The sequence below is a fragment of the Panthera leo genome, chromosome E1 (genome assembly GCF_018350215.1).
Source record: "Panthera leo isolate Ple1 chromosome E1, P.leo_Ple1_pat1.1, whole genome shotgun sequence".
NCBI lineage: Eukaryota > Metazoa > Chordata > Mammalia > Carnivora > Felidae > Panthera > Panthera leo.
In genome coordinates this window covers 3307437-3319320 of record NC_056692.1, presented here as the reverse complement: position 1 = coordinate 3319320, position 11884 = coordinate 3307437, and the positions used below count along the sequence as shown (strand labels likewise).

At 55.6% G+C, this 11884-nt stretch overlaps 1 protein-coding gene across 2 annotated transcripts; it reads left to right on the top strand.

The window, feature by feature from the left end:
* The first annotated feature begins 339 nt into the window (after window positions 1-339).
* CCDC42 (coiled-coil domain containing 42) lies at window positions 340-11565 on the top strand. 2 transcript variants are annotated; one of them, XM_042915558.1, is made up of 7 exons: window positions 340-491; window positions 773-878; window positions 1150-1254; window positions 2757-2954; window positions 7704-7925; window positions 8011-8169; window positions 11282-11565. In XM_042915558.1, the coding sequence occupies exons 1-7, from the start codon at window positions 409-411 to the stop codon at window positions 11357-11359; spliced, it is 951 nt and encodes a 316-aa protein (XP_042771492.1). In that variant the 5' UTR covers window positions 340-408; the 3' UTR covers window positions 11360-11565. The 2 variants fall into 2 exon arrangements, with proteins under 2 accessions (XP_042771492.1, XP_042771491.1); XM_042915557.1 differs by lacking the exon at window positions 11282-11565 and adding an exon at window positions 10752-11275.
* The last annotated feature ends 319 nt before the right edge of the window (window positions 11566-11884 follow it).

Below are 11884 nucleotides of genomic sequence, written 5' to 3'. Positions count from 1 at the left end.
CCTCCCTCCCAGGCCTGGACACCAGCATCTCTTCAGTCCTAACTTCTTCCCCAAGCTCCTGGGGGGTAAATGCAGGAGCAGGGGGGTGGGATTCCAGCAAGACTGGGGTCAGGGGGGACAAGGGTCAGAGAGCAAAGCCTGAGTTCCAATGGGTGGTCCACAGAACCAGGAGATCCGTTGCTAGGTAACCAGATCTCCCTTCACTTCCCAATACATCATCCTGAGCTGCCCACCGCAGGTGTCCAGCCGTCTTTCCGGGGTCTCAGACACCCACCCTCCGGGGACCCTGACAAGCAGAAGGAAGGGAGAAGCAAGAGCCCAGCTACCGCCCCCCCCCCCCCCCCAGCCACCCCCAGCCACCGGTTCACTGCGAGGATCCGGCCGCCTGGCCCATCGGGTCACACCAGCATGAGCCTGGGCATCATGGAGGAGGACGAGCTGGCCGAGTACTTCCGGCTACAGTATGGGGAGAGGCTACTACAGCTGCTGCAGTGAGTGCCCCCCACACCCCCCACGCCCCACCTCCCAGCCCGTCCCCTCCACTTCCTACAACCCTGCGCCCCTCCCCCCCCCCCCCCCCCAATCCTCATCGCCCTGCCCCAGCGTGCTTCCCAGGCGCCAACACAGCCCTGTCCCCTCTCAACACACCGTCCCTTTCACTCCCGTGGGGGACAGGACCCCCTTCCCCCTCCGTGCCCACGGGTTACCGCCAGCCCCGGCCCGCCCCAGGCGCTCGGAACCCACCGGCCTGTCTTGCCCGTGTCTTGGGCAGGAAGTTCCCCAACATTGAGGAGCAGTCGGAGTCCCCATCCATCCGGCTCCTGGAGAAGAAGAAAGAGGCCGAGATCATGCACATTGCTATGGAGCAGAAGAAGGAGGTGGGGGACTGGAGGCACGGAGGGCAGGAAGGGCCCCGGGGCTCAGAGCCCCGGGACAGTCCTCCTCTGTGTGGGCGGCCAGAGCTGGGAGTCCCGGCGAAGCTTCTGTGTTCCCAGGGAGGAGAGAGGAAGGACCTGAGCCTCGAGGGGAGCAGGGTCCCGGGACCCTGCGCTCCGAACCGGGCAGGCCTGGGGACAGAGGCGCCCGGGAGGGAGGGGCGGGGCGGGGGGAGGGGCCCTCCTGACCTCTCTGCCCTCCCCAACCCCCAAGACGTTTCGGCGCCGGATGGAAACCCTGAATCTGCATTGGGAGGAGCTGGGTACCAAGGAGGCCCAGCTGAAGGCTCACATCCAGAAGTTCGAGCAGTTCATCCAGGTGTGAGGGGCCGGGGGGGAACCCACCCTCGCAAACTGGCCTCCTCCTCCTTGCTCTTGCCCACTCGTCACCCCGGTTGAAAGTCTCTTCGCGGCTCAGCGACGCCTGGGGCTTCTCCCTTCGCGTCCTCAATACTGTTCGTAATTTCCTGTTTCCCTGGTGCACACAGTGTCTCCAGTGAACGAACGAATGAATGGATGGATGGATGGGTGGATGATGACGAATAAACGAGTGTGCCGCGGTCAGGGTGAGGCACATGGGGACACAAAGGGGAACCAGGCAGAGTTTTATTCCCCGCCACTCAGCCACCCCTCCGTCCTTGTACTGAAAGACCAGGCAGGGGTTGGTTGAAGGACCAGGCCCAGGCATCACAATCCAATTCCTCTCCATCCGTCCTCAGAGGAGGATTTAACCATCCGGATTTGTCCAGACCAGCTCCAGCCAGCACGAACGGGGCCCTGAGGGGCCTGGCCCAGCTCCCGGGGGTGATCCCACGGGGGACCCCTGCTCTTAAGCATTTCCAGTCTTGCTCTGTGCGTAATCCAGGTGGGAAAAGAAGCTGGCGGCCTGCGTGTATCCTCCAGGGGTCCAGTCCTTCCCAGTGGCCAGAGAAAAGCTAGTGGCGTGTGGTTGGGGCGGCAGGAGATTTGGGGGTGAGAGGTCCTCCAAATGGCTGCCAGACGCTCCACAGCGTGGGAATCCTAAAAAAAAAAAATTGTTACAAATATGGACCCCTGGGTGTCTGTTTGCTTGCAACCCCGGGGGGACGAGGGGGATCCTGGGCAGCTGAGTTGGTTAACTTTGGCTCAGCTCATGATCCCGTGGTTTGTGAGTTCAAGCCCCGCGTCGGGCTCTGGGCTGACAGCTCCGAGCCTGGAGCCTGCTTCTGATTCTGTGTCTCCCTCTCTCTCTCTGCCCCTTCCTCGATTGTGCTCTCTCTGTCTCAAAACGAAATAAACATGAAAAAAATATGAAAATAAAATAAAAAGCTCCCCAGGGGATTGTGATACGCAGCTGGACCTGAGAGCCGCTGGTTTAGGGGACCCTTGATCCTCTGGGGGGCTCCCGGGGCACAGGGCAAATGTCACGCGTGCCTTCACCTGCTTCCAAACACCTTCCATCCGTGTGGAATCCCGGGAGCCCCCGAGGAGGGAAAGGAGCCACATGGGGGCACTGGGAGGGGTGGGTGTGGCCCCTGATCTCTGGTGGGGGGGAGGACTTTGCAGGATGAAGGAGAAGGGGGGTCAGCCCGATGGCCAGAGCTGAGCCTCGTGTCTGTCTTTCAGGGCACCACCTCCTGGGCCTCAGTGCCAGCTATGGGAGCGCGCTCTGGCCCCGCCCGGCCTGCCTCCTACCCCAGCCCGGCCTGCCTCCTACCCCAGCCCCCTAGGCTTGGACCCCCAGCGTTTCCAAGAGAGGGGCGAGGGCCTCGCCGGGGGGAGGGCAGCGTCAGAGTGTGACAGGTGCCCCCTCCCCTCTTCCCGTCCCCTCCCCCCCCCCAGGAGAACGACCAGAAACGGATCCGCGCCCTGAAGAAAGCCAACAAGGAGCGCGAGCTGAAGAGGCAGCGGGTGCGCGAGCTGGCCAAGGTCAAGCAGGAGATGGGGGCCCTGCGGCTGCAGCACCAGCGGCTGAGCACCAGGATGCAGGAGTTCTGCGTCTTCAACAAGTACCTGGAGAAGGTGGTGGAGCACTCGGAGGTGAGGGGGGCGCGGGAGCGGCTGGGGAGGGGTGTGTGTGTGTGTGTGTGTGTGTGTGATAAGCTTTGCCTGCGGCCGGATGTGGCCTGGGCCCAACCCTCCCTGCCCTCGCCCCCGGTGCGTTTTGTAGACCCGAGAGGCGGTGGAGACGAGGGGGAGAAGGTAGCAGAGGCCAAACCCAGCACAGAGCTACAGAGGCCACTACCGGCCTGCACGGGGCTCCCCGACCTCCTCCTCGAACAGGGGCTCCCCTCCTGTCTCCTACTTTCCTCCCGCCTCTGGGCCTTCCTCCTCAGCCTCCTCCCGGGCTCCTTCCGCCCAGCCCCTTCCTTCAGTGGTCCTCCACTTTTCTCCCTGGGCATCCCTGCCCCCCTGAAGGCCTCCCACGGATGCCTCCCAGGCCACCGGTCTCCCCACGCCCCCCTGGTGACAGCAGCAGGCAGGGCCCCCTCCCCAGAGGGAGCCAGTCCTGAAGTGTGTCCTCCGTGGGGGTTGTGGATCCGGGTCCTGAGGGCAGAGCCGGGACGCAAAGGATGCTCCGCTTTTTAAAGTTCCAGCAGCTTCCATGTAGAACTAATTTATCTGTGCGTGAGGCCCAGATCTGTGTTACGCCCTCCATTCTAAGGTGGATCCATTGTGTAGTAAATGGTTCAGTTCGTCCCGGGGGAGGGGGGGAGGGGGGGGCTAGTGAGGGAAGACCACATATCAAAGCAGCAGATAAATGATAAGATAGGACTTATCCTCCCCTTCCCCTCCCCCCCTCCTCCCTGCAGCCATCAATCAGCAGATCTGGCCTATCCTGCCTCTGAAATATTTCTGGAATCTGGCCCCTGTCCCTTCCCCATCCAGACCCCCAAGGTACCTCAATCCCTCATCCAGAGGAGTTCAACACAGCCTTACTCCTGGTCACCAGCCTGTCCCTCTTTCTACAGCCAGCGTGACCCCCCTGCCCCTCTTTCTTTCTTTTTCCTTCTTCCGTTCTTGTTTCCTTCTTCCGTTATGTCTTCCAAAATATTCTAAGCATACTGAAAGTACAGAGAAATATATCATAGCACCCAAGTAGGCATCACAGCTTTGCAAATCTTAATATTCCCCCCCAGTTCTGTTTCCTTAAATAAAACCATGTCTTTAATTGAAAGCCCTTGGGAGCCCCCCCCCCTTCCAAGCCCCATCCTTCTTCCCCTCTTTCCGGAGGTAACCAGTATCCTGATTTTTAAACTGCTCATTCTCATGCCTGCTTTTATTATTTTGGTGACGTATTACGTATCCAAAGATCCAGGGGGCTCAGTTGGTCGAGCATCCGACTTCAGCTCAAGTCATGATCTCACAGTTCGAGCCGCAAGTCAGGCTCTGTGCCGATGGCTCTGAGTCTGGAGCCTGTTTCCGATTCTGTGTCTGCCTCTCTCTCTCTGCTCCTTCCCCTGCTTGCGCTCTGTCTCTCTCAGTCTCTCAAAAATAAATACACATTAAAAAATGTAAAAATAAGGGCGCCTGGGTGGCTCCATTGGTTAAGTGACTTCGGCTCGGGTCTTAATCTCGCAGTTTGTGAGTTTGAGCCCCACGTCGGGCTCTGTGCTGACAGCTCAGAGTCGGAAGCCTGCTTTGGATTCTGTGTCTCCCTCCCTCTCTGCCCTTCCCCTGCTCTCTCTCTCTCTCTCTCTCTCTCTCTCAAAAATAAACATTTAAAAAAATGTAAAAATAAATAAAAAATTAAAAACCCTAATCTTTTCAATTATGGAAAATTCCAAACGTATACAAAAATAGTCTCCTGAATGCCCGTTACTCACCACATAAGTCCAACAATTATGAACTCATCCTATCATCCCCCATACCTTCTTCCCACCTCCGCCATTTTGAAGCAAATGATATTTTTTTTTAGCCTCTAAGTATTTCAATATGTGACTCTCCAAGATAAGGGAAATGCCATTGTCACACCTCGTAAAAATGTGACAGTAACGCCTTAATATTAAATATCCAGTCAACATTGAAATTTCCCCAACTGTTGCACACGTGCTTTTTGTACAATTGGTTCGTTCCAATCATGGTCCAAACAAGGTCCCCACACGGCATTTGGTTGGGATGTTTGTTTTTCAAGTGTCACATACATGATTCTGCTGATCAAAAGAATCCAAACTGGGGCACCTGGGTGGCTCAGTCAGTTGAGCGTCCGACTTTGGCTCAGGTCATGATCTGGCGGTCTGTGAATTCAGCCCCGCGCCGGGCTCTGTGCTGACAGCTCGGAGCCTGGAGCCTGCTTCGGATTCTGTGTCTCCCTCTCTCTCTGACCCTCCCTCAGTCACGCTCTGTCTCTCTCTCTTTTTCAAAAATAAATAAATATTTTAAAAAAAATTTTTAAAAAGCCGAACAGAAAAGAGAACATACGTATGATCCTGCTGATATATTTAAAAAGAGGCACAAGTGAATCCTTGGTGATAGAATCCACAATTCTGGTTTCTCTGATAGTGGGCGGGCAGCTACTGAACCATAAGGGGGTGGTTCTGTTCTGGAAGGAGCTGGAAATGTTCTGTCTTCCCTTCTTCACGTATTAGTGAGAAAACTACCACCGGGAGAAAGATATCATAGACGGGCTCTTCCTTTCGTCAGCTACCTTTGATGACCTCGTGAGTCCTAAGGGAAAGGCTTGTTAACTGCCGGACTCTATATTCCAGTTTTCACCTTAATGAACGGAGTCTCTGGCAGCTTCCAAAAGTGACCTGTAATGTTGTCGGTATCGTTACGAATTCGTGGGTTGTTGACACATTTGGTGTGCTGTGATCCTTTGCGCTCACTCTAGCTGATGTTTCAATGTCCTGTCTTTACTTGTTTATTTTTTAAGTTTATTTGTTTATTGGGAGGAGGGGCAGAGAAAGAGAGAGAGAGAGAGAGAGAAAGAGAGAGAATCCCAAGCAGGCTCCACACTGTCACCACAGAGCCCGACGCGGGCGGGGCTTGAACCCACGAACCTCGAGATCACGACCTGAGCCGAAATCCAGAGTGGGACGCTTAACCGACTGAGCCACCCAGGTGCCCCCAGAGCGTCCCATCCTTGAACAGCGGGAGCCTCTGCAGGTGGGCACCCCAGTCCCTTTGACATCAGCACTGAGTACCCTTGGGAGCTCCGTTCAACTTAACTGTCATGTGCTCTTGGGTCGTGGACTCGGGGAACTTCCGGAAATGCAGACGTAACGTTCTCTCTCTGCTTCTTAGAATCCTTGAATGGAGGAAGTCCACTCTCCTCTTCCGGGTTCACGGGGCACTTCTTTTTTTTTTACTTCCTGCAGGTGGACCTCTCCGTCCCCATCTTGAACCCAGGCTATTCGTCCTAAACCTGCCACACACCCCCGCCCCTCCCCTGTCATCGTTGGGCTGGCTGCTCCCTTACCTGTCCTCGCCTTCCCCCACCTGCCCCCGCCTGGCCGGCTATGTTCATACCTCTGGCCCCACTTTGGCCACCCCAGGAAACCTTTGCTGGCTGTCCCCACCTCCTCTAATGCCGGGTTGGGTGGTCCCTCCCCCACAGGGGCATGCTGATGGAAAGGCCAACAGGGCACTTCCCGGAACGCCAGTGTGTCGCTGGGAATGTCACGAGATGGAGAAGGCGCTCAGGGCATGTCCCCTGGGCAGCCGGAAGGCCCACTCCGATAAACCCCTGGGGAGGTGAGTTGGCATCCTGGATCGGGTGCCCACGCCACCTTCTACGGAGAGAGGGCCACAGGGCTTCTGTTCTGCTGCCCGTGGTCTGCGGGGTCGGGTCAGAATGTCACGGCCCGGCACCGTGCTGGAGGGGACAGCCGAGCCCGGCAGGCCACCCGCCCCACCGGTGCCCTCTCCAGCCCCCAGCTGGAGGCAGACCTCAGCAAGTGTGAACAAATACCAGAGAGCCTTGGGCTGAAGATACTACCCTACAGTCTTTGGCCGGCCCCATCCTCCAGTCCTAGATAGGGCTTATCGCTCGGAGTTGTAACTCTTTCCCTGTCTGTCTGTCCTCACTCTGTACCACCCCGAGTTTCAGGCTTCCCAAGAGCAGGGTCTGCCTTTCTTATCTCCTGCTCCGGACCTAGTGCTTAGCATCCGGCCTGGCTTACAAATGGTTCTGGGTACATTCTTGTTGGATACGGTCATTACTGCCTTGGGAGACATCTCAAAATGCATTTCCCCGCCCCGCCCCCCCCCAAAGCCCCAGCCACCAGGTCCTCTAGAATCCAGCTGGGGGACCTTTGTGCAAAATTCGGGTGCCAGGGACCCCCTCAGACCCCCTCGTGTTTATTAAAACGAACATCTTGGTGGAAGGGAGCCTGGGTGGCTCAGCCCGTTAAGCCTCCGACTCTTGATTTCGGCTCAGGTTGAGGTCTCACGGTTCGTGAGTTCGAGACCCACGTCAGGCTCTGTGCTGACAGTGTGGAGGCCGGTTGGTATTCTCTCTCTCTCCCTCTCTCTCTCTGCCCCTCCCCTGCTCGCACTCTGTCTCTCTCTATCCCTCTCTCTCAAAAATAAAATAAACATTTAAAAAAATGTAAAGCTCCCAGTGATTGCAACATGCAGACCGAGGACCTTAGCTCCCGATTGCACGTGCCCCCGACACCTGTCCCATGGCCCATACCAACCCAGGAGGGCCAGCGGGGGGACTCCTCACGGCCTCTGCCCTTTGCCCTTGGCCGAGGGTCTCCCCACTAGGCTGAGGCATCCAGCCAGGGACCTGGCAGGTGGGCCTGGGGGGCGGCCGTGCCGTGATGGGAGCCCCCTCTGCAGTTCGAGGAGATCCACGAGGTGATTTCACGCTACAAGACGCTGATAAGCATGCACCACGACCTCATGCAGTTAGCGCAGGAGGGCCAGGAGAAGATCGAGCGCGCCAAGGCACGGCTGGCACGCTACATGGAGGAGAAGGACGACGAGATCCTGCAGCACAACAACGAGCTGGCGCGTCTGCAGATGCGCTTTGACCGAGCCCGCAGCGACGTCATCGTCTGGGTGAGCGCGGGGGTGGGGGCTTCTGGGTGAGCAAGGGACACACACGCACACACCTGCTCATGTCCCGGCCCCGTCGCCTCCCCAGGAATCTCGCTGGGCACACATCCAGAACACGGCCGCCAAGAAGACCCTCTTGCTTGGCACCATCAAGATGGCGGCACTGAACCTCTTCCAGATCGTGAGCAAGCAGCTGAAGGAGACCCCTTCCGTGTCCCTGGATGACACCCACAAACAGCTGGACATGGTAAGAGGGGGTGCAGGTGCCCTGGCCAGCTGCCCCGACTGAGCTAAGATGGCTGTCCATTGGTCCAGTGGAAGAATGAACCCCACAGAGCAGTGGTTCTCAAATTTAACAGGATCAGAGTCACCAGGTCAGGGGGGGTACTACTGGTCACCGCCTCCAGAGTCTCTGACTCGGTGGGTCCGAAATGAGAACCCAGGGATTTTCATTTTTCAGCAGGTTCCCAGGTGATGGTGCTGGTCTGGCTTCCACGCTTTGAGAACCACGGCGTTAGCGCTGAGACCCTTTTGGCCCCAGTGAACGCGGGCCCCAGCGGGGACCCACGATTGAATCCATCGCTGGTGCAAAAACAGTCTTCTTAGATTCTAGAGACGTGCTGAAAGCTCCGTGCCTGGGGCCCACGCTTTGGGAAAAGAGGAAATTGGGGGTGGGGGGAGTCAGCACGTCTAGGAAAGTGTTGGTGTCTGTCTTATTAGGGGCACCCTGAGATTTTTCTCTTTGAAGTAACTAAAAGGAAATTGGAAAGGAAAGAACTTTCTCACTATGCTTCAAAGCCGTGTGATGCTGTGTCCGTGTGCCACCCCAAATCGTCTCCCTTCCGTAAATTTTTTTTTTAACGTGTATTTATTTTTGAGAGAGAGAGACAGAGCGTGAGCCGGGGAGGGGCAGAGAGAGAGGGGGACACAGGATCCGAAGCAGGCTCCGGGCTCCGAGCCATCAGCACAGAGCCCGATGCGGGGCCCGAACCCACGAACCGCGAGATCAGGACCTGAGCCGAAGTCGGACGCTTCACCGACTGAGCCACCCAGGCGCCCCAGAATCATCTCACTTCCCACCAAAGGCACAGATATCCCGCACTTTGGGGAGCTCTGTACCAGAAGACGGGTTAGCCATACTTCCTGTCAGATGCACAGAACCATGACTAATTATTTGTTCCTTTGGCAAAAGCCTTGAGTGCTGCTGTCAAATAACAGAAAGCTCCTCAAGACTGGACTCTGTGTTTGTTTAGTCATTTGCTGTATCTCGGTGTCTAATACAGTGCCTGGCACACAGTAGGCGCTCAATAAGCGTTTGGTGAATGAATATCAAATCCAAGCCAACGAAAGCAATGGGCCAGAAGGCATCTCCCCTATTTAACAACAACAACAAAGTAAAACCCGTGAAATCTAAAGATTTCACCCCGCTGACCAGCCAGGAGGAGGGATTTATTTCCTCAACCCGGAGAATCAGCCTGCAGCTCAAAGCACATAGAACAGAATTATCGACAGTTCAAAGACTGCGAAGGCAGTTTGTAAGAAAGCTTGCTCCCGAAGCCACAATTCTCAAATTTTCTGCGAGCAGGAGGCTTGTGCACCCTTCACATTTGTTGAAGACCCTCAAAGAGCTTTTGTTTGTATGGGTTATAGCTGCTGATATTTACCGTAGGAGACATTCAAACAGAAAAATTAAAAATCCTTAATTCATTATTCAAGGACAACAAGAAGCATGTTAACGTAAATGGCGTTCCTGACGCAAAGCACATTTCCAAAAGAACGCTCTGTGGGACAAGGAACATTTCTGCAAATCCACTTAATGTCTGGCTTCCTGGAGGACAGGTGGGTTCTCCCTTCGGCTTCAGCATTCGTCTTGTTGTGACAGCCTATGTCACAGAAACGTCCCACTCTGGTAAAAGCCACTGTTCGCTCGTGAGCGAATAAGAGAGACAAAGACAAATGATGTCTTAGTGTTATTGAAAAAGGAGCTTAGGGGCGCCTGGGTGGCTCAGTCGGTGAAGCGTCCGACTTCGGCTCAGGTCACGATCTCGCGGTCCGTGAGTTCGAGCCCCGCGTCGGGCTCTGTGCCAACAGCTCAGAGCCTGGAGCCTGTTTCCGATTCTGTGTCTCCCTCTCTCTCTGACCCTCCCCTGTTCATGCTCTGTCTCTCTCTGTCTCAAAAATAAATAAACGTTAAAAAAAAAAAAAAAGAAAAGGGTTGTGTGAGGTGACACACAGGACTTTGCTGGGGCTCTGCCCCAGCCTCTCCAAGCAGATAACATTTCCAAAGTTTACTTGACCACAGAACCCTCTTGGGGGGCGGAGTGTGATCGTTTATCATAAGAACATAGTTGGAGGAGTGCTGCACTTGTCTTCTCCGTGATCTTGGGGAAGTTACTTTCCTTCAGGGACTCTGTTTCCTCGTTTGCAAAACAGGAATTGTATCTGCAATAGTAACCGTATGGGGAGGGGAAGGGGGCTGTTGAGAGTTTTGGACGGTCCGCGTGGTCCCATCCCCAGGAACATCCTTGAAAAGGAGACATTTAATTCGATTTTATTTTTAACGTTTATTTATTCTTGAGAGAGAGACAGAGAGAGAGGGAGGGGCAGAGAGAGAGGGAGACACAGAATCCAAAACAGGCTCCAGGCTCTGAGCTGTCAGCACAGAGCCCGACGCAGGGCTTGAACCCACAAACCATGAGATCATGACCGGAGCCGAAGTTGGACACTTAACCGACTGAGCCACCCAGGCGCCCCGAAAAGGAGAGACTTTAGAACTGAGATGGTAGAGGCCATCTAGGCCAACCTGTTGTCCCCCTTCCCTTCTTAAAGATGAAGAAGCTAAGTGCCAGAAAGATGAACCGATTTCCCCAGGGCCGCGTGAGGAGGCCAGGTGCCCACGTCGCACGCCTTGAAACAGAAGCTTGCGAATAGAACTCAAGCTTCCGTCGATGACTCAAGATGATCATAAGGGGCGTCAGTTCTGGGCTCCGAGCAAACGCCCACCGTGAAGGCTGTTCACTTGTGGAGAGCCGTCTCCCCCCACGCTGCTGGCCCCTGCCCGCCGGAGGCTTCTAGTACCAGGGTCTGCTCCGGCATCCCCTCGCCCCTGCCCTCCCCAGACGGTCAGCTGGACTTTGTACTTTCACCGTGTGTGCCTCCAGGAGTTCCCTGTTTGTGCCTTCTAGTCTGCCAAGCCTGAAGCTTCAACTAGAATAATTGTCAAATAAGGGAAAGTGGCCCCGAGAAATCAGTCACAGGGAGACAGTGACTCCTTACAAGCTCTGCCCGGCCGTGCTCCGTTTGGGGGTGGGGTGGCCTGCCGCTGGCTGGGCTGAGCCCCGGTCCCCTTGCCTTGTTAGATCCAACAGTTTATCCAGGATCTGTCAGACATCTGGACAGAGGTGAGGAGGAAGGAACAACAGCAAGTCCGGGTTTAAGGAGCACCGGTGGTTCCAGAATGTTCTGAGACAGAGACTGAGAGAGCATAAGGCCCTGGTGAGCTTGTGGCCCACCCAGTCAGCTCCGTCTAGCCCTCTGGGACCCCAATGCCTTCCTGCTGGCGAGCACCCCACCATTTACCCCTTAAGGCCTCAGTCCCTCCCATCCCCGAAAACATTAAATCCTATAAGACGTTTGTTCCTAAGCTCTGTCTCTTTTTGGTTTATTCAGGGGGGAAGAGGGTCCACCGAGGGGAGAAAGACACCCCCTCTTGAAGCTGGCCACTTAGGCTGCCCAGGGACCAGAAAACGAATCTCAGGTCTGGCAGCTCCTAGGCTTTGGACTTGCACACGGAACTAGACCAGCACAGGGTGAGAACGTAGGACCCTTCTTTCCCCTATCACTTCAAAGAAAAGATTCTTTTTTTGAAGTCGGTGTTTCTAACCAGGGTGTAAAAGACTCACTAGAAACTATGGAGGCAGCTTCCCAAGTGGGAGTTCGACAGGTGGGGAGTCAAGAACCCT

What these genes read in the sequence shown, in the direction of transcription:
- CCDC42 (XM_042915557.1), top strand. Translation starts at nt 409, where the DNA reads ATGAGCCTGGGCATCATGGAGGAGGACGAGCTGGCCGAGTACTTCCGG. An exon ending in AGGCTACTACAGCTGCTGCA is followed by an intron (nt 492 to 772) that starts GTGAGTGCCCCC and finishes TGTCTTGGGCAG; the next exon opens with GAAGTTCCCCAACATTGAGG. An exon ending in GCAGCGACGTCATCGTCTGG is followed by an intron (nt 7,926 to 8,010) that starts GTGAGCGCGGGG and finishes TCGCCTCCCCAG; the next exon opens with GAATCTCGCTGGGCACACAT.